General features: G+C 40.2%; 1 protein-coding gene across 7 annotated transcripts in view; it reads left to right on the top strand.

Moving 5' to 3' along the window:
• PTPRG (protein tyrosine phosphatase receptor type G) overlaps positions 1-22,603 on the top strand; it is a 684,348-nt gene that overhangs the window by 649,653 nt on the left and 12,092 nt on the right. For all 7 annotated transcript variants that reach the window (XM_045807508.2, XM_045807506.2, XM_045807511.2 and 4 more), the window contains 11 exons: positions 1,338-1,420; positions 1,610-1,744; positions 2,744-2,878; positions 4,751-4,923; positions 6,434-6,569; positions 7,133-7,279; positions 9,183-9,276; positions 10,173-10,249; positions 10,744-10,872; positions 14,268-14,414; positions 15,091-15,233. In XM_045807508.2, coding sequence (XP_045663464.2) covers positions 1,338-1,420; positions 1,610-1,744; positions 2,744-2,878; positions 4,751-4,923; positions 6,434-6,569; positions 7,133-7,279; positions 9,183-9,276; positions 10,173-10,249; positions 10,744-10,872; positions 14,268-14,414; positions 15,091-15,233 — 1,399 coding nt within the window. The remainder of the gene's footprint in view (positions 1-1,337; positions 1,421-1,609; positions 1,745-2,743; positions 2,879-4,750; positions 4,924-6,433; positions 6,570-7,132; positions 7,280-9,182; positions 9,277-10,172; positions 10,250-10,743; positions 10,873-14,267; positions 14,415-15,090; positions 15,234-22,603) is intronic.

Genomic DNA, 22,603 nt, shown 5'->3' with positions numbered 1-22,603 from the left:
CAGATGAGATGTGGTTTTATTTTCCTAAGTTCAGAAAGTTGGATTCTGGTGTTCATGACACCTGGTCAGATTCTGGGCATTATCACCCGTCATCTTGGTCTACCCCCATATTAAGGGCTTAGAATAGCAAAAATTGGGATGGAGATGTCTTGAAACAACTTACTGTGCAGGCAACAAAATGTCTCCTTCTCTCACACAGCCATTACAACTTCCAAGTATATATGGGTGCTACCGGACCACCTCCTGTATTGATCTATTTAGAGAGGCTGCTACCTTTTGGATTAAATATGAATTTTGCAACTTGAAAATGTATTCTTATTTGTCAATCTGAAAAATAATAGGCATTATAGTGCTACTGAGCTAAGGCATAGTGGTTTGTATTCAGATAACTTGGAGGAAAATTGTCATTTGGAGCCTATTTCTAGCAGGTGGCCCCTCTGCATAGCAAGTATAGTCTGAGAGTTTGTCAGAACAACAAACGCAATTCACAGTCACAAGAAGGGAGAGGGCTTTCAAAAAGTGCTTGAGAAATAGTCTGAGGTCATTAATGTCTAGGCTAAACCACTCATTGGACTTCTCCTTGAACTGGCCTTTTATGATTATAAGCAGAAATGTACATTTACTTTTGCCCATTCTGTTCCTAGCTAGAGAAAATAAAATTGTGACCTTCACTTCTTTTTATTTCATTTGCTGTCCTAAAAATTCAAGCTCACTTTGCTGGGCAACAAGAGGCCTATATCCCACTCCCCCTTTTGTGATCATAAGCTGAGGTTATGTGGATCCTAAAATCTGGTCATTGACCAGATTCCTACCAGAGTCCTGCAATGAGATTACTCTCAGGAACAGCTCTGGTTTCAGTTACTTAGGTTCTACTGGGGTAGCAGGGAATCTAACTGAATTTAGCAAAGTAGTCTCCCGAAAATAGATGTTCAACAAATAGGTGTTGTTCTGAACCTAATATAACAGTCACCTTTGTACATTTGTATTAATGGAAAAGAGACACAGCCATAGGTAATCAAAGGCCTTAGTTTTAAAATCCAGGACAAGGACACTTTGTAGGGTTGCAACCTGAGATCATTTTACGTGAACTAATAAGGACTTCATTTAGCATTTCTCCGGCATTCCCACATCCGAGCATGATGTAGAAACGTCCCTGTGTTTTTAAGATGGGTTTCATTGCTGTATCTTTGAATTTTTAGCTCTTGTTCTGACAAAAGTTTTCTTGGGGCACTCTGGGAGATGCCACATTGCCTATTTGCCTTGTTTTCTGCTTTAGAATGCTGGCAGTGTTTGAATTACACATTTGTTTTTGCTTTTTTTTTTTTTATCCTCTATAGATGATCACAGTAGGGTGAAGTTAAGACCTTTACCAGGAAAAGACTCTAAGCACAGCGACTACATTAATGCAAACTATGTCGATGTAAGTCAGAAATGTTTTTATAAACCTGTTTCGCATTGTCGAAGAGTGCCACAGAGACTGTTGAACGTGTTTTAATACTGCACAGAGCTTTTCCTAAAAACACAGCCTCTTCAATGTGGAAGGCACTTGAATTATTAACTGGTCTGTGGCATTGCTTTCAACTTACTTTGTGCTGTATCATCTTTGAAGGGTTACAACAAAGCGAAAGCCTATATCGCCACCCAGGGACCTTTAAAGTCTACGTTTGAAGATTTCTGGAGGATGATTTGGGAACAAAACACTGGAATCATTATCATGATTACGAACCTTGTGGAAAAAGGAAGAGTAAGAGCCTCTTGGCTTAATATCTTAAATCATGTACCTTCATTCAAAACCTCTTTATGGAGCACCTGCTGTAGGGTAGGAACTTGACCAGGTATAAAGAGTTAAGGAGATGAAAAGCTTCCTCTCTTGTCCCTACCTCGCTTGTGGTCTGGTGGGAAAGAGCTGAGCGCTTACAAGTCGGAATTAAATGTGGCAAGGGGGATGAATAGAGTGTTTGAATGGGGATGCTGTAAAGGGATGGATACATCCTCCAGGACTGAGATTTTGTAAAGGAGCTAATACGTGAGGTGAGCTGTGAACAAGGAGGGAGGAAGGAGGAGTTACAGAAGGACCTTCTAAGAGACAGGACAGAAAGCACAATAGGGAAGTTGGAAGAAACATAGTGTAGTGGGGGAACTACTGATAGTTTGGGTGGGGGGTGCGGAAACACTGTTGAAAACACCTTGACCATCATTAAGAGAACCTTTTTTTAAGACGATTAATATTTTAGAGTTAACAGATTAGGAGTTTACATTCTATGATGCGGATTTAGCCTGGAGTAAAAGGCTAAGGCTCAAATTCATTGCTCGGAATGCTACAGCTTCACCTTGACTGTGGAGTCCCTGTTTCACCTTTGGCGACCCAAGTGGTAAAATGAAGGTTTTCACTGTAACGAGACTCTCTTGCAACTCGGAAGGCAGCCCAGCCTCCTCACGTAGCCAGCCATATTTCTTACGGGCCAAATACAGGTTTCTTTCTGAGGCCCTCTTTAAAGTACGTTGTCTGTTGAAAGGTGGTCATGAATACGAGACCCGTTTCACAAACGATCTTGCCCAAAGGTGTCCCAAGATTAACCTCTTCAGAGGCATGTCCACCTCTAAGCCATCAGACCATGTGTTTCTTTTTCGGTTCAACTATATGATGGTACTACCTGTTCTAAACACGCTGGAAATCACGTTACCAACAGTACAATTGTGGCATCAATTGCCGTTGGAACTGACAACTTTTTCCTTTTTGCAGCGAAAATGTGATCAGTATTGGCCAACAGAGAATAGTGAGGAGTATGGAAACATTATTGTCACACTGAAGAGCACAAAAGTACATGCCTGCTACACTGTTCGTCGTTTTTCAGTCAGAAATACAAAAGTGAAAAAGGTATTGAAGGAATATGGGTGGGCTGCCAGGGCATCTCTCTTTAAACTTGTATGAAAATTACTGTACAACCAAGGCCAATTCTCAGAACCAACTTGGCTTTAAAAAAGTATTTTTAAAAAACATTTTTTCACAGCTCCTTTGATTGACATCAATGTATGCTGTGGAAGATACTGGCAGAGCACATAATAGAATGTAACTGGCCTGATTAAATTCTTTAATCTCCTCGTAAAGGCTTCATTTAAAAAAAAAAAAAAAGGGTAGTTCTAGGTCTCGGTGACCAGCAACTAGAACAGCATCTGTTTGTGGATTTAGCTTTTCAGTAGCAACCTTCTGACAGTTTTCAAGCGTTATTTTCCCAAACCATGTTCCAAGGAATGCTAACCCTGCAAGATGCTTGCAAAAAGGAGATTCTGCTATTTAATAAGTATGGAAAATGAAGGCTACATAATATGCATTCAGTTTTTTTGCCTAGTGTGTCCTAATACAACTCAACATTACCCTTTCCTATAAACCTGTTAACATCCAATTTCCACACCTTGTGGAAAATGCTGCTTCCAAGTTATCTCGGTTTCTATTGTTCAAAATCTGTTCCATCAAGATTCATGGACCATGACAGCATTACTAGGAGCTCTAGGTAGATGTTCATTAAGAAAATATAAAGTAATTGCTCTAGAGAGATTTAGGAATGGCAGTTGTTTGTAGCAATGGGTATATATATATTTTTTTTAAGTCTTGGCCATCTTTGAGAATGTGATAAAACTACAGCTCCCCCCCACCCCGCCCCAGAAGAATTAACATTTATTCAAATTTTTATATATAATTTCGTTGGCTTCAAAACCCATCTGTGATCCAAGGTTAACAGTCTTCTTCTATGTTTAGTTTTCTTCTGAGAATGGCAGAAGTATATAAAAGTCAAGTAGCACTGTATTTCTGTTCTAATAGAGCCGTTAGCTGGCTTAAAGTAACCGATGACCAGCTTATGTGTATAAAGCCCATTGAACCCTTCAGGTATTTAAACATTGCCCACTTACCTTACAAACCACTCAAGTTGGAGCACAGAGGTCATATAGGAACTTTAAGGGGTTTTATGCAAGAGGAAAAAGTAGTAACTGAAAAAGAGGAAGAAACAGGAAAATGAGAGTTAACGGAAGAGTTTGGATATCAGAGCCATCAGGGTTCTTCAGCCCAGGGCCGAACACCTTACGTGCTCTAGCTGATTAATGACCTAGAGTCATCGAAAAAAAAAATTGAAATTTTCAGATGTTTATAAGTTCATTGGTTAATTGGTTATAAGAAAAACCTACAATAGCAAGTTTCCTATTGGGGGAAATTTTTCATCCAAAATGGTTAAAATGTAAAAAGCTCAGCCACTTACAGGACAAGTACTCTGAAAATTTCATTTCTGAATTTCTGAATTTATTATTGACGCTGGAGATTGAGAATCACCTCCTGGAGGACGCACAGCAGCAGCCAGCACGCACGCTCCTGAAGGTCTGACCCAGGCAGCAGAGAAAGGATGGGAGTCGGGGCCCACAGTCAGATACCTGAGAGCAAAGGACCACGGCCTTCTGGAGTCGGGGCAGGAAGTCAGAACACGGAGGCTGTGTAGGCAAATTACAAAGTGCTTGAGATGGTTCCACATCTTAAACCATTTTCTCTCCTCGGAGACGTCTGATACTTCACATCCAGCTAGACGATATCTCCACTCCTGGCATGAGAGGGCCACCAAGGGGGAAGTACCTAGCCAGGAACATTCACTTAGGGCACATGAAGTGGAAGGTCGTGTTTCCTACGTTCTTTTTTTTTTTTTTTTTTTTTAATCCAGAATGCCCACTGTCTGCTTAAAGACCTCTCTCTCCGCCTTTCTCCCAGGGTCAGAAGGGCAATCCCAAGGGTCGTCAGAACGAACGGGTTGTGATCCAGTATCACTACACTCAGTGGCCTGACATGGGGGTTCCTGAGTACGCCCTCCCGGTCCTGACCTTCGTGAGGAGATCCTCGGCAGCCCGGACGCCAGAAATGGGCCCTGTGTTGGTGCACTGCAGGTGGGGCCAGCATCTTTCTCCTTCTTGTGCCTGGGAGCCAACATCTGAAGTGGGCAGAGTGGGGGATGTGGACTGCTGGGGCCCTGCTCTGTCTGATTTAGAAACGGAGTCTCCCGCTGAAAACTGGGACCAGTACGGCCTGTTGGGGTTCTGTAAAATCACTGCATTCTCAGAACGTTCAGAAATCATCCGCTATTTCAGGGGCTACAACAAAATCTGCTCTTGGAGAATGAATCTCCAGTTTTTATAACATCTATTATTAATAAAATCCCCAATTGTTTATAGGGAATCTGGAAGCTACTCCTATTACACAGAAGTCTGACCTTAAACACAAGTTCAGGGCTTTCTGCACTGGAGCGTTTGAGGCTTTGCATATGGGTTTTCTGTAAAGGGCTCCTCCAAATAATAAAGTTTATTGTAGGAGTGCAAAGATTTTTAATTTTTTTAGTTGATCCATACTCTAAGAAGGACCTTTTTCAAAGCACTGGGAAAGCCTTTTTTCCCTTCTTAACTACCTTAAACAACTTTAGTACGTGGTTTAAAAGTACTTTTATTATCTTTCATTTGTAATTGCATTCTTGGCTTTTTTTTTTTTAACTTCGGTATTCAAATAGATGCTCCTTCTCCTGTGAGCTATGTCCCAGAGCTGCGTGGCATTTTCTAAGCGTTTTTTCTGGGCTGCTGTTCATAACATGTGATCACAAAGCAAGTCGTTGGCAGATGTTGTAACCCATCTCCTGCTTAAAGCCTCATGAAAAGTACATTTTTTTGCAAACCCATTGAGGAATCGCTAAAATAGACATGAAAGTCTGTCAAAGAGCCGGGGTATCCATGGAGTAGCCATGTGAGGTGGGAACCTGTTGGGGGATTCTTGTTCATCAGTACGGCAGAACTCCCATCTTCCTGACTGTTGTTTTTCTGTTTTGGTTTTGTGTTTTAACAATGAGGAAGTGTGAATAGAAGAGGCCAGATTTTGCAGGCGTCCTATTCTGATTCCATACTGGGCTGACTGAAGGAAGCCACCCTTTAGCTGGGAAGTTTGTTAATACTGAACAGACTAGGGAGGGGCGCAGAAAGGGGACTTACTGAAAGGATAATGGGAGCTCCAGTACCAGGCACAAACTTAGGCATCAAGGACGCAAACTCCTTACCGGGGGCCTCGGCACACGGGGTTCCGGTGGGGGGATGGCTCTGCCAAGAAGGGCCGCTCTCCGTCCCTGGCGTCCCTGACTTACATGCTTGGCTTGAGCCGCAAGTGGGGCTGAGAAAGCAAATACATATGCAACATTTTACTCCAGCTGCTGTGGTATTTCTAAAAAGGCTGTCTTTGCTCCCCCTCAAGACTCGTGGGAAGTGTCCTAATGAAGTTTTGGGATGCCGTCCACAACGGATAACCTGTGTCAACCCTCCTCGGTTATCTAAACAACCAGGTGGTTTCTAAGCTCATGTGCTACCCAGACGGTCGTCTTTCCGGTCCGCGGTAGCAGCTGAGTGTCGCCCTCTCTTGCAGCGCCGGCGTGGGCAGGACAGGCACCTACATTGTCATAGACAGCATGCTGCAGCAGATCAAAGACAAAAGCACAGTCAACGTCCTGGGGTTCCTGAAGCATATCAGGACACAGCGTAACTACCTCGTCCAGACTGAGGTGAGGAGCGGCTGCGGGCGCGCTCGAGAGATTCTGGCGCGTGCTTTCAATGCAAGTCGAATGGTACTGAGGAGAAAATTCATTCTCGTAGGGCCTGAAGGGATGTCCAGGTTTGTATCAGAAGCTGCGCTGACCACGATCCTAGTCTTTGCCTCCCAGTTTTCCGTTTCTGCGTGGATCTTACCTGTGGTTTCTCAGTAATTCACCCACACTTCGGAAGCAGGTGCAGCCGTGTCTGGTGCTGTGCTTGACGCTGTGGGGAATTCAACGTGTCGTCGGGCCTCAGAAGTAGAATGCTTCTAACGGCCTCCGTTCGACACGTGTCTCCCCGGCCTTGCCGCACTGAACCTACTGTTGGGGGCATGGTATGGGAAACACGGTCCTGACCCTAAAGTAAGTTAGGAGGGATAAACCAGTCAGTGTCAGAGCAAGCCACCTCGCTGTAAATGCTTGAAGGGGTGCACGGGGGAGTCGCTGCGGGAAGAGTTGATCTGAGGTCGGTTTCATGACGCGGAGAGAGGTGGCTACCCCCTCAGCGGCTCTCCTCATTCCGTCCCTTGTAGGAGCAGTACATTTTCATCCACGATGCCTTGTTGGAAGCCATTCTAGGAAAGGAGACTGAAGTATCTTCTAATCAGCTGCACAGCTATGTCAACAGCATCCTGATACCAGGAGTCGGAGGAAAGACACGGCTGGAGAAGCAATTCAAGGTAGTTCTCTGAATAAACCTCTGGGGTAAAAAAAGAGTAAAGAAATGGCTTGAGTTTGGGGGTCCTATCTTTTTGGCATGAATGGACAGACTGAAAGGAAGTACCATTTCCATTCTTCACATGCAACGAGAAGAAAATAAAGTAAGTTTCAACCTGTGTATGAACTGTTGGGATTCACGTAGAGAGCACGGTGCTGTATTTCCTTCTGAGCCACTTAGGGCTTCATCTGAATGTAAACACCATCGGCCCCCGGGCCACAGTGACCTAATTATAAGTCCAAAAATAGCCTCTGTATTTTTTCTGAACTAACGTATCTTATCCTTAAGAATGATTTATTTTTAGGACAGTATGTTAACTAATAAGCTACTCGAAAGACTATCAGATAATGTAGAAACTAAAAGAGAGTTACTGAGGAATACCAGAGAGAAGCTACCTTTCCCCAAAAGGATTCTTCTTTTGCTTGGATAAGGGCATGAAGGAGTTTAAAGCCAGTTAAGCTTTATATGGAATTAACTGAGGGAAGGGTTAAAAAAAAAAAAAAGACTATAAGGACATTAAAGTAATTGATTAAGATCAGTAAGAACTCAGTCCTTTATCCTAACCTCAAATACTTTTCTCCCATTACTAACTAGTCTCTCATTAGTCTTTTAAATTTTTTTTTATTATTCCATACGTAATTTCTCATTTTGTATCAAGATAGAAAGAATGAGGTGAATTTGTGCAGTTGTACTTTTCACGGTAAAACTTTCCATAGATTGTGAAACCATCATTTGAATCATTGAGACTGCCAAGCAAATTAACGAGCAAAATTAATCTGTTTTTCGTTCCATAGCGATCTTAAATTTCTAGCTCTCCTAACTATTCGAAAAACCATTGAGGTAATTAATAATGAGGACATCGTATCTCATTTTAAGTATGTAAAATTAATTCTTAAAAAAAGTTAAGTACCCACCGTTTCTTAAATTCTGCCTTTTCTATTTCTGCAATATTTGTTTCCACATATTTTGATGAATTTTTTAAGAGAAATCTCTTCATTCCATTGGAAACCTGGTAATTGGTTCTTTGGTAAGCACTAACCACTTTAGAACTTAAGTAAAAGGAAAAAAAACAAGGATCCGAAACTTGAAAACTACACCCAGGGCCCTGGACAGCAGTAGTAAAGCGTTCAGAGGAGGTCGTTCCCTCATGTTAAAATGGACCCTCTCCCTGCTAAAAAAAAAAAAAAAAAACAAACAAAAAAACAAACAAAACAGGATTCGACCAAGCTATATAAGAAGAGGAAGAATAACCAAACTACTGGGCTACTTAGAGTGGCCTTAGAACAATGTTTAGTTCAACAGAAAGGTACTGAGAACCTAGTCAGTTATGGTCAAGAAAGTACGCTTAGCTCCTGTGACAATAAAGCAGTCTTTTCTAGTGTAGCCCCACCTGACTCATGTGCCTGTGAGAAGTTACGGAAGACAAATGCCAAAAAGTAGTGACATTTTCAACAGAAAAGTCCAGACCAATTCAAAAAATATCTGCTGCCCACATTGAACCTGTTGCCTGAAGCCTACGGCCTGATAGAAATAAGACAAGCTTACACATAACCACGGTAGTGGGACAGAAATAACCACTACTGAAACACAAAAATATATTCTTTGGGATAGAAAAATGTTTTTGCTCTTCAGTAATCCAGTTACTGACTGGCTTTTTTTTTTTTTTTTTTGGCCAGATCAAGCAAATGCTATCAATTATAACTTTGTTTTGTTATTTCCCAGCTTTACTGAGATGTAACTGATATGTAACATTGTATCAATTTAAGGTATAGAAAGTAATGACTTGATTCTTGCATCTATTACAAAATGATTATCACAATAAGGTTAGTGAATGAATGAAAACTAAAATGTTGCTTTTCTTTCAGCTGGTCACACAATGTAATGCCAAGTATGTGGAGTGCTTTAGTGCTCAGAAAGAGTGTAACAAAGAAAAGAACCGAAACTCTTCAGTCGTGCCGTGTAAGATCTTAAAATCAGTTTGACTTGATAGTGTGTTAGTATTTTTTCATTGAATTTTATGTATTATGTAAGGAGGCTGCGACTACCAAGGGGAATAGTTAGGCCAGGCGGATGAAGGCAGTTTGATCAAACTAGGAGGGGGGGCTGTCTGTGCCAGCAAACTGCTGTGTCAGTGTGACATGAAGTCTAGCTCCGTTCACCCCGAAATTCAAGAATTATGGTACTTCTACATTTTAACTTAAAAAAAAAAAAAAGTAAAGCCATGATCACTGTGGCATTAATACTCCTAGAACACTGAAGAGTCTCTGATTAATCTGTACAACTGGAATGCATTATTACATTATTCTGGTGTTGAGATCAAGGCACTGGGGGTAGATGGGAACCTTTGTATAAATAACTCGGGACCTAGCAGAGGGTACTGAGTGAGCTGTAGACACAAGCATGGGTGGTCACCGGAGAGAGTCTCTTTACTGACAAAGGCCACCATTTTCTAAGCACGTTACAGGGAAAAAAATATGGGTAAGGGAATGGCAAAAGAGCAAAAGTACAATGTGTTGGTATAATTGTAAGAATATCCAAGCAGGGCCAAAAATTATCTGAAATCCTCTGTCGTCTCTGCACAGAGTGTTCTCTTCGTGATCTGCTGTGAAAACCTCTCTCACAGTAAGATTTTATTCCTGTAATGCCTCTACCCTTCTGGGAATGTGCAGCAAAATTCCATTTACATTCTGCCTTAGCTGACACTTTAGCTCAGTTAAAAATATAGGTGAGTTTTAAAATGAAAGGGGAGCCAGGGAAATAGATTACTCACCAAGTGAACCTCAGGAAGCATTATTGGTTCTGTGTGTGTTATAAGGCAAATGTGGTGTTTTTGTGTTTTTTTTTCCATACCATAGCCGAGCGTGCCCGAGTGGGTCTTGCACCGTTGCCTGGAATGAAAGGAACAGATTACATTAATGCTTCTTATATCATGGTGAGAGTCAACAGTTAATTATAAATAAATTCAATTAAACTAAAAGGTGCTAAAGAGCAGATACCACCTATGTAGCTGATTGCATTTTTCAAATAATTTCTCGATGTGTAATATAAAAATTAGAGCGATTTCTGTATCTGGCGACCTCTAACAAAAGACTCCTAGTCAGCGGGGGTACAGAAATACTTAAAGAAAAGTGTGTGTTAAGGAATTAATTTTCTTGTTAATTTCACCCATCTAGTGTTGGAATAAATGTTGAAATTGCTGTGAAGTAAAAGCAGCAGGGGCAACTAAAAGGGACTTGTGCGTGGAGAGGGAATGATCCGCACGTGTTAGCGTATTTATCTAAAAATTAGCACATGTACGGACTGCCTTTTTCAGTGGTTTAAGTGGGGGCAGAACAATGCTGTCTTATCTCAGGAACGTGTTTTACTACCACCAACGTCAGAATAAAATGTTTCTAACTGCTGATTTTTCCATCTCCCTAACTGAAGGGCTATTATAGGAGCAATGAATTTATTATAACCCAGCACCCTCTGCCACATACTACGAAAGATTTCTGGCGAATGATTTGGGATCATAACGCACAGATCATTGTCATGCTGCCAGACAACCAGAGCTTGGTAAGCAAAGCACATCTGCGATATATTAATGAGCCTGTGAGGCCATAGCATAAATCATTTTGATACCTTCCCACAGGGCTCCACTGTCTGTATGTGCAAGGGAGGGGCATCTAGACTTATCTTTTTTTTTTTTTTTTTTAAGATTTTATTTATTTATTCGACAGAGATAGAGACAGCCAGCGAGAGAGGGAACACAAGCAGGGGGAGTGGGGGAGGAAGAAGCAGGCTCATAGTGGAGGAGCCTGATGTGGGGCTCGATCCCGTAACGCCGGGATCACGCCCTGAGCCGAAGGCAGATGCTTAACTGCTGTGCCACCCAGGCGCCCCCCATCTAGACTTATCTTTAAGTCTGAATAGGTTCCTTTTGTATTCTTAAAGTTACTGTCCCTCTCCACTCCTTACTTGATTCTCTCATGCAGTATGTGGCAGGGCAGAAGGTTTTGGAAAAGGGCCTTTGAGTAACCTCATTAACATATGACCTTAACCTGACCTCTCAGTCTCCGTGTGTCACTCGTGAAAAACAAAATAGCAGCTAACATTTAAGTATGGAACTGTGTTTACATGAATTAACTCACTTAATCCTCTCCACCACTTTATGACACAGGGACTATTATCATTTCATTTAATAGCTAAGAAAATTGAGGGAAGTAACTTGCCTAAGGGCATATACACAAATAACTGGAGGCAGGATTTGAACCTGAGTGACCTGTCCTTTAATTTTTTTGCTATGCTATTCGTCTCACCCCCACATCAGAGAAAGGTTTCCCAGCCCTCTCCCAAAACACATTTATATCAAAAGTACTAATAACGTATCATTTTTTCTCCCCCATTCCATAGGCAGAGCACATCCATTACAGGGAAGGAGGTACAGAAAGGCTATTTTGTTCCAATGTAAAGGTGCTTTTAAGACCTTGACGGAGCTACGGCCCCTTTCTCTCCTCCCCTGTGTCTCGAGATTATATAAAAGAAGGGTGAACAAATTTATCAAGATGAGCTTAACTTTCAGAATTAGTTGGGTCTTCAGAAGTTATTATGAGGACATGTAAGCCCACAAAACAAAAACAAAAACCAATGAGGAGCTGCTTCCCTGAGTATCAGATTAGTGAATTTTTTAATCAAGAAAGAACAGCCTGTGATTGAACCCCTAGTCTTGATGACATGCATTTGACTGTGTGCCCAGTCGGTAGGAACTTCTTCACTTTGTCGCATTTTGCTCCAGCTTCAGAATACCAAGACTGCTTCTGTATGATAGAATGGCAACAAAATTGAGAATCTTAAGCTAAAAACTGGAGTGTAAATTTTCAAATTAGCTGGCAATAGGGGTCTATTCTGTTTGGCATGTGGAAATTGGAGGCACTTAGGGTTGTTAAAACGTTCATTTGCTGGATGAGTCAGTATTTTGTTATTGTCACTTAACACGGGACAGTCACCAAAAGCATCTACCCACAGGCTCATTTGTAGGGGGCAGGCTGGACCACCTGAGTCCATACAAGCTCTGCAGACAGTGAGGACCTTGACGTGCCCCGGAACAGGTCATCTCTGTGTCTCAGGCTGAGGGAGACCTGGCTAGAATCCTGCATGTCTGCATTCTCAGCTCCGGGGTTGAAAGTCAGGTTTATTAGTGAACACTTTTCCTAAACATGTCTGTAGATTCTCTTTGTTTGCTTTATTATTTATCACTGCAATAACTTGTCAAGACCATGATGCTGTGAGTAGCCCAAAGTCCCTGGTTCTTAGCTCAGAAAGCACTGTTATAGGTACAGGCATCTTTGATCTACAAGTACATTTGTAAGCAAAATAACCACGAGACCAGAGTTCCTGCTGAATTAAGAAGCAGCATGTATTTTTCATAGTCTTTGAAGATGATCAGTTATTCCCTAGTTTGCTGTCTGTATTCAGAAGGGGTTTGTTTTTTGTTCTTGTTTTTGCCTTTCTTCCACCATTATTAAAATCCCTTTGGCAGTTATTAGGCCAATTTGATAATTTACTATTCATGTTAATTTCTTAGAGGTACGTAATGTTGTCATTCCCACTTTTCAGATATGAAAATTAAGGCCCAGATCAATTTATTCAGGATCACATCCAATCCTAAATCCTAGCTTAATCTGTGCATATTGATTAAATGTATAGGCCCTGTCCATTATTACCTATCTTTAATATCTATTAAAAGGGTCTTTCTTACTTCCATTTCCTTGGACAAAATGTATTAAAACCCCTGACAGTTACAGACTTCTTTTGTATAGACTAAACCCAATTGCTAATCTGTTTCCCCTTATGCTGAGCTTTAAAAATAAAAATGTACTTGGCAATAAGCTATATTGAAACTTGAAAGGGTGATAAGTCTTATTGGACTGTTGGCTCATTTCTGATGCAACAATGTAAGATTAAACAAAACCTTCTTTGTTTTGAACATTATTCAGAATTATTTCTGACTTCACTATCTAAGCATTTTCAGGAAAATGCCCGTAGAAATGTAAATATGCCAGGCAAAGTAGAGTTTGCCATTTGAACTGATGAGAAAAAGCAGCACAGCAGTGAGGGTCAGGGGTCTTATTCTAATCATTGTATTCTCACAAAATCTCCAACCTGTGCACCCCTTACCTTTTTCTTAAGTCTCCACAGTTTTCAGGGATGGAATTCAAGTACCCCGCCTGAATATTTATTTTTAATCCTAAAATAGATGAACATTTAAAGCTTGCCGGATTCAAGGCTGAAAGCCTTTTTCTATGTTAATCTCCATTTGAAGCCTAACATGGATAGATTAAGTTGTCTTTGAAAGAGCACTTTGTACTTCGGGCCAACATAAGCTTACTTACACTCAACCTCTTCCCACACATTACCGTTTAGTAGCAGTGTGATTTGAGACAACGTATGGACTTCTCTGAGCCTGATGTTCTCCTCGGTAAAGATGGATGATAAAAACCCCTTACCTCACTAGTATATTGTAAAAATTAAGATAATGTTGAAGAAATTCCTTGACAAAATCCTAATCAACTGTAGAACTGTTTTCATAATCCATAGGAAGTAAAAACCAGGATGTCTTAGTTGCTTAAGCAAGGGTGAAATAATATACTAAGTCCAATTGAGAAATGTTCTAGAATGTATTATAATAAGGAAAAAAAAAAAAAGATCTAGGTCGATTAATTTTAATATATCACCTCTAGAGGGAGCATTTTTGGTTGTTACAGTGACCTAGGTGGGAAGTGCTAGGAAATGGTTATTATCAAGTATATTTTACAGTCACCACTGAACTTGGTGAACTGGGCATGATTAAATGGTGACTCGGGAGGTACGGGAGGTGGCAAACATTATATATCAATTTGCAAGAAAATTCAAAAACAAATGTTTGACAGCACTGCAGAGGAATTTTTTCTTTGTGGGGGGGGTTCCCATAGGCAGAAGATGAGTTCGTATACTGGCCAAGTCGAGAAGAATCCATGAACTGTGAGGCTTTTACCGTCACCCTTATCAGCAAAGACAGACTGTGCCTCTCTAATGAAGAACAAATTATCATCCATGACTTTATCCTTGAAGCTACACAGGTAACTTAAATCTCTGTTTCTCAGTAACAGTCCTACCTGGGCCCTGCATCATCTTTCTAAGTAATAATAAGATCACTTGCCACCCTCGAGACAAGCCCAGGCGTTTGAGTATGACTTAATTTTAAATATGTACACTTCCCTTTTCCTTCCTTCAAATATTTGCTTTTTCCAGCTGGGTAGATGAAATGTAACAGTTCCTCTGATTGAGCATGCATACAAATAGGTCTGTTGACCTAATTATGAAAACAATATACTAGAGCTCAGTATTCTCTTTGCCACCAGATATGTAAACCTTGCAGTGTGTTACAGATGATAATAGTAAGACTTTTTTTAAGTAAATGACATTTCGATGTGTAATAACATTATGGAGTGGAAAAGAGAGGAGCTACCGTATATTAATAACTTAAGTGATGATCTAACCCTTTGTCTTTTTTTCCTTTAAATTTACAGATAAGATAGAATAGGCTATAAAGTCTCTTAAAATTTTATTGTTCCCTGAACAAAATAGGATTCTACTATCATGACCTGGTCATTTTTTAAGGGCACGTAGTCCTCCCTAGTATTTGGCATTCTTCAGTTATCTCTAATACATACTTTCTTAGGAGCAAGTTCTAGTCCCCAGATTACAGGTGTCAGGAAATAAAGGATGGGCTATGACTTCTTCCATTGGTTACAGGATGACTACGTCCTAGAGGTTCGGCACTTCCAGTGTCCCAAATGGCCTAACCCAGATGCCCCCATCAGCAGTACTTTCGAACTTATCAATGTCATCAAGGAAGAGGCCTTAACAAGGGATGGCCCCACCATTGTTCATGATGAGTATGTATCTATTTCTCAATTCTAAAATTCAGACATTTTTCTTGTTGAATTGCTAAGGGAGTGGAAAGGGAAGATCATGACCATTCTGTGTTACCACTGTGTACAGGGACCACTGTGTACAGGGGCCTGTTGTAGATCTGTTTGCATTGTAATGTGTCAGGCCCTTCCCAGGCTTCAGGTATTCCTGGAATGTATGTTCTGGAAGGTCAAAGCACTATACCAGCCTACAAAAGTAGACTTGCAAGCTTTCTGAGGTTTTATGTTTCCAAAACACTAATTAAATAGATCATGTAAATAGTTAATTGGAATTAATAGCTTAATAGTTACATGTATTTTTATATCCCTACAGTGAATTTCAGCAAATACTTATTAGAGAAGAAAACTTTTTAAATATGGTTTAGTTGATTAGGGGTGAAAAAGTTACTATTAATGATGAATTTAGAGTTTACAATGTGTTTTGAAGTTTAAAGAACAGGACTCTCAAAGAGAACAAACATTGGCTCCTGGTGTCAGAGCTTCTAGGCATCCACATGGTATTCAAACCCAGACACTTTCCTCTTTAGTCAGAGGGAAAGGATCATAGATGAACCTTATGGTATGTGGATGTTTGGAGTCAAGCTTCATGGCTGGGATTGACCTGTAAGTTAGTGATGTAATCCCAGATTGTTTAGAATCTCACAAGCTTTTAGCTAATGTGGCACCAATTATAGATCATTTCTTTAAAAAAAAGAAAACATATTTATTTATTTTGGAGGGGGGAGCAGAGGGAGAGAAGCAGATTCCCCCCTGAACATGGAGTCCAAGTGGGGCTGGATTCTGCAACCCTGAGACCACGACCTGAGCCAAAACCAAGAGTAAGACGCTCAACCGACTAAGCCACCCAGCCGCCCCTGTATCCTCATTTCTGTTTCACTTCCAAGGGAGCTCCTTTGGTCAGCAAATTCTCAGTGTATCCATTATGTTCATTAAATTAGCAGCTACTCTGGAAGCATAGTGATTAGTCAGTTTGAAAGTAAAGCTTATTGTGAAGTCTTTTTTTCTAAGTTAATGCTGTGACATGAAGTGAACACAGACTTTCAGCTTGGGTCAGCACCTGTACCTCAAATCATGGTTTCCTTGTATTTGAAGATGGCCATATTATTGGCTGCTTCCAGAGATTTTTATGTTCTTTTTTAGGAAATAATGACTATTTCAAAATGTTGGCCCGACTCTTAATTAGATTAAGGTTAGTGGGGGGGGGGGAAACATTATAGTCAAAGCTTTAGTTAAATACACTGAGATGCCTAGAAACGCGGCACCTGCCAGCATGTTTAAATAGCATAGCCAGCATCAGAATAACTGGGCAGCTATTACTGGTCTATGAAAATTTGGGGTATGCAGTTATAGTATAAAATTAGGGCTGCTTCTATAGTTTTTCCCCCACTAATCTGTATTAGCCTTCCAAATACCTCTGGGTTTTGCCAGCTTCTGCCCATTCAGACTGAACTCTAATGCTGCCGCCCAGTTCTGTGACTGATTTTGCTATTATTTTGTGCTTAATTCCGTAATGCAGCTAAACTTATATTTCATGGTAAGGGATGTGGGAAAGAAAAAAACTAGCAACTTGTGAAACCATTTAAAAAGAACTATTCGATTTGTTTGTATTCAGTGTTGGGGGTACGTTGTCTTATTCAGTGATTTTTATTTTCTGCCGCGTGCTATGTCACCTGAAATGAATCAAGTGCCGCTTGTTCTCAGGCCTACATAAGAAAAGAGCAAATTAATTCTGAACTAGATCAGCACGAAACATGTTCCTTCCCTTATCCACTGGTGGAGAGATAGGCAATTCTACAGAAGTTATTTTTCCACGTGACCCCAGCAAATTTGAAATTTTTTAACACTGCTAGAAGGAGTGCGGTGTTCTGAACACCAGTTAGCTTTCGGTTTCCATGTGACCTACTATCCCTTCCTGATGGCCTACAAATTAAAACCAAACTCATCTTCCCCGCCTGTCCCCAGCCACAGAGTTGTGCAAACCAGAGACATACCAGAGTCCTTTCGGTATGCCCCCTCTCCTCCACATTTCACTGGCCACGAGTCTACTTGATGTCGCCCTTTCATTCGGTACACTTTTCAAATTCCTTTACGGTCTGGTCGAAGCAGTCCTCCATTGAATGACTTCCTGCAGGCCCCGTTGCCCCTGCAAATACGGTTTCCTGAAAGAGGGCTCCTTCAGTCAACACTTTAAAAGTCACTCTCTTTGGAACTGTTCCTAACTCCTCCCTGAGGTGATCATTTAAAATACTAACGAACATCACATTCTTACCAATGCTGTTCCTGTGCAGCATATCCTATTGCAACGACTTGTTCACAGGACTGTCACCCCCACCTTGCTAAGACCAGCACAGGTAACACATCTGTCCCAGTCTCCACTGGGTGAAGCTCAATGCCCGGCACACGGTGGGTATTGTACTTCAAACCGACCTACACATTAGGGGTATGTACGGTATCCTGAATACGAGCTTTCTCCAGGGAGCCTCGTGCCTTGCATTTTGTTTACCATTATTTTGCTACTTACAGATGCTTAAGCTCTGTCGAAGGTAGAATTGAGCAGGCCTGGAGAGAAGGCCTAACTGCTTGCACTCAAGTCAAAGAGTTGCTATTTATTGAGTCTTCACAGAGATCTCTTAACAACTACTCTCCGGGTTCTCAGCTGGGTGCCAGATGGATGAAGTTTCTAGATAAAATTCCACACCCAAAAGTAAACTGATTGCCTTCAAGCTGTGCTGGTCTTCAAATACAAACTGCTTTGTTTACAGCATCCTGTATTCAAGACCGTCTGTTCAGAGATTCATCTATCAATCAGCATTACTGTCCGATTTTTTAAGCAGGGACTACGTTCCTACAGAAGAATTTTGGAAGATAAGCACAGTTTTTACAGTCTCATAAGCCTAGATGTTCACAGAACAGTGTCTTGTGCAACTATTTAATGTTATTCCCTCTAGAGATATATCTATCACCCTATTAGATCTCCTAGAAGGCTAATACCGTTAACAATTCTCGAAGTATGACCTGAAGACTGCGGGTTGGGAAGGAGGCCCTTCCAGGGGATTTAAAAGGTCAAAACTATTTTCATAATAATGCAAAGAAAGATACCATTTGCCTTGTTCATTCTCACTCTGATGGCTACCATAATGTGTGCTTGCATGGTTTTGTGTTTAACATTTTCTCAGTTCCAATTTTTGGTAAAGTAAATACTGATACATATAGCCCACGTAAGCAAAAGCTCTTTGAGGATCACCAATAACCTTTTATTTTCATTTGGTCCTGAGATAAGCCATACGAGATGCAGAGCTATATGGACTGCCTATCAATCACCTGCAAAGATACCCACAAATAACTAATTCTGTTTTTCGTTTGAACTTCAACATTACTATACTTAGGAGGGTAATTTTAGGATCCCTTCTTCTCACATGAGAAAATAGGCAGTGTGAAGTGAATAGGGCCTGTATACACAAACAGTAAGTGTCAGAGCCAGGACCAGCTAATGTAATTTGTGGGGGTCCCATGTAAAATGAAAATGCAGGAACTCTTGTTCAAAAAAGATGAAGAGTTCAAAGGAATAAAGATGCTCACCAGACTTGAGAAAAGAGTGGACGAACTCAGAACCTCAACAAAGAAATAAGAAATACAAAAAGAACCAATAACTGACAAGAAAAATACACTAGTGGGAATAACAGGATGTGCATGTATATTAACATTCCCATTATAGGGGTCCCAGAGGGAGAAGAGAGAGAGAAAGGGGGCAGAAAACTTCCTAACCTGGGGAGGGAAACAAACATCCGAGTCCAGGGAGCAGAGACCCCCAAACAAGATGAACCAAGGAAAGTCCACAGCAAGACACATAATAGTCACAAAGATAAAGAGAGAAGCACTACTTAGAAAGGAAGCCTCCTAAGGCTCTCAGCTGATTTTTCAGCAGAAACTTGCAGGCCAGAAGAGAGTGACATGATATATTCAAAGTGTAGAAAGGGAAAAACCTATAACCAAGAATACTATACCCAGTTAACATTCAGAATGGAAGAAGAGCTAGTTTACTGAACAGAAATGAAGAGGTCATCACCACTAATCCAGCCTTAGAAGAAATGCTAAAGATGACCCTTTAAGTGAAAAAGGAAAGGCTGTAAGTAGAAGAAAATTATGAAAAAAATTTCACATACATAGTAAAGGTAGTAGATCAGTCATAAAGCTAGTATAAAGGTTAAGAGACCAAAGCAGTGAAATTAATTATATCTAAAGAATTAGTTTAGGGATTCACAGAAAGATGTACCATGCAGGATCATGTACATGAAAGGTGGAGGGGTAAAGTAAAAGTAGCTTTTAGAATGTGTTTGAGCTGAAGCAACCGCCAATGTAAAATCGACTGCTGTACACTAAGGGTGTTATAGACAAACCTTAGAGAAACCATAAACCCCAAACCTATAACAGATACATAAAAAAGAGAAAGGAAAACATAACACTAAAGAAAGTCATCAGTCACAGGGAAAAGAGCAAGAAAAGAAGGAACATAGAACTATAAAAATAAATAACCAGAAAACCATGAACAAAATGGCAGTAAGTACGTACCTCTCAGTAATTATTTTAAGTAGTTTAAATGTTCAGTCAAAAGACATAGGTTGGGGGCACCTGGGTGGCTCAGTCGTTAAGCGTCTGCCTTCGGCTCAGGGCATGATCCTGGAGTTCTGGGATCGAGCCCCACGTCAGGCTCTTCCGCTGGGAGCCTGCTACTTCCTCTCCCACTCCCCCTGCTTGTGTTCCCTCTCTCGCTGGCTGTCTCTGTCAAATGAATAAATAAAATCTTTAAAAAAAAAAAAAGACATAGGGTGAATGAATGGAATAAAAAAACAAACAAAAACCCTGTCCAGATACTGCCTATAAGAAACTCACTTCAGCCTCAAACAAATTTACAGCCTGGAAGTTGAGGGGATGGAAAAAGATATTCTGTGCAAATGGAAATGAAAAAAATTGGGGTAGCAGTATTTATATCAGACAAAAGAGACTTCAAAACAACGTAATGAGATAAGGGCTTTACATAATGATAAAAGGATCAGTGGTGCCTGGGTGGCTCAGTAGGTTAAACATCTGCCTTCAGTTCAGGTCATGATCTCAGGGTTCTGGGTTTGAGCCCTGCCTCGGGCTCCCTGCTGAGCAGGGAGTCTGCTTCTCCCTCTGCACCCACCCCTGCTTGTGCGCACTCTCGCAAATAAATAAATTTTGAAAATTTAAAAAAAAAAAATCAATCCAACAAGAGGATATACAATTAAAGTATCTATGCACCCAACATACGAGCACCTAAAGATATTAAAATATTAACAAAGGGGGAAACTGACAGTAATAAAATAGATTATCCAGGCAGAAAATTAATAAAGGAAAATTGGCTTTGAACAGCACATTGGACCAGATACATCTAGAACATTCCATCCAGAACAGAATACACATTCTTTTCAAGTGCATATGGAATATTCTCCAAGATAGATCACATATTAGGCATAAAACAAGTCTCCATAAGTTTAAAAAGACTGAAATCACATCAAACATTTTTTCTGACTACAACAGCATAAAACTAAATTATAAGAAAAAAATGAAAAAATACAAACATATGGAGGATGAGTTAAGAAACCAAAAGGGAAATCAAAAAATACCTGGAGACAAATGAAAATGTGAACACAAAATCTTTGAGATTGAAAATCTTTTGAGATGCAGCAATAGCAGTTTTAAGAAGAAAATTTATAGCAATACAGGCCTACCTCAAACTTGAAAAATCTCAATCTAACCTTAGTAACCTAGAGGAACTAGAAAAAGAACAAACAAAGCCAAAATTTAGTAGAAGGAAAGAAATAATAAAGATCAGAGTGGAAATAAATGGAGACTTAAACTATAGAAAAGATCAATGAAACCAAGACCTGGTTCTTTGAAAAGATAAGCAAGACTGAGAAACATTTAACCAGACTCCTCAAGAAAGAAAGCAGACTCAAATAACAGTAGAAATGAAAGAGAAATTATAACACCAAAAAAATATACAAAGGATTATAGACTACTATTATAAGCCAGCAAATGAGACAAACCTAGAAGACATAGAAAAATTCTTAGAAAAAACTTCCAAGGCTGAATTAGATGTAGAAAATCTAAGCAAACCAATTACTAGTAACAAAACTGAACCTGTAATGAAAACCTCCTAACAAACAAAAGTCCAGGACCAGATGGCTTCACAGGGGAACTCTACCAAACATATTCTTTGAGAGAGAGAGAAAGCAAGTGGGGGGAGGAGCAGAGGGAGAGGGACAAGCAGATCTCCACACTGAGCATGAAGCCCAACAATGGACTTGATCCCACCACCCCGAGATCACGACCTGAGCTGAAATCAGAAATCCGATGCTTAACTGACTGAGCCACCTAGGTGCCCCTCTACCAAACATTTAAAATAGAGTTAATACCTGTTCTCAAACTATTCCCCCCCCCAAAAAAAAGAAGGAACCATTCTAAATTTATTCTAAGAGGCCATTACCCTGCTACCAAAACCAAAGATACCACAAAAAAAGAGAAAATTACAGGCAGTATTTCTGACAAACACAGATGCAAAAATCCTTAACAAAATATTAGCAAACTAAATTCAGTTCTGATCTCCAGATCAGATGGGATTTATTCTGAGGATGGTAAGGTTGGTTTGACATCCACAAATCAATCACATGATATACCACATTAACAAAACGAAGGATATAAATTATGATTATGGCAACAGATTCAGAAAAAGCATTTGACAAAACTCAACATCTACTCTTGATGATAAAAACTCTCAACAGAAGGGGTTTACAGGGAACATACCTAATATATAATCAAGGCCATATATGACAAACACAGCTAATATTATACTCAATGATGATAAGCTAAAAACTTTTTCTCTAAGATCAGGAACAAAAAAAGGATGTCCACTCTCACCATTTTTATTCAACAAAGTACTGGAAAGTCTAAGCCACTATAAGAAGACAAGAAAAATAATAAGGCATATAAATTGGTAAGGAAGAGGTAAAACTGCCACTATTTGCAGATGGTACTACACACAGAATGAATGAATTTAGTAAAGTTGCTGGATACAAAATCAATATACAGAAATCTGTTGTGTTTCTATACAATAATAAGGAAGTGGCAGAAAACAAGAACACAATCTCATTTATAATCACATCAAAAAGAACACAATAACTAGGCATTAACTTAACCAAGAAGATGAAAGACCTATACTCGAGACTAAAGATGACACAAATAGAAAAATATACCATTCTTAAAATTTAAGTTATTATTAAAATGTCCATACTACCTAAACTTATAGATTCAAT

The sequence above is a fragment of the Ursus americanus genome, chromosome 14 (genome assembly GCF_024610735.1).
Source record: "Ursus americanus isolate L20-20 chromosome 14, mUrsAme1.1.p, whole genome shotgun sequence".
In the NCBI taxonomy this organism is placed as follows: Eukaryota; Metazoa; Chordata; class Mammalia; order Carnivora; family Ursidae; genus Ursus; species Ursus americanus.
This window is presented reverse-complemented; position numbering and strand designations above follow the sequence as displayed.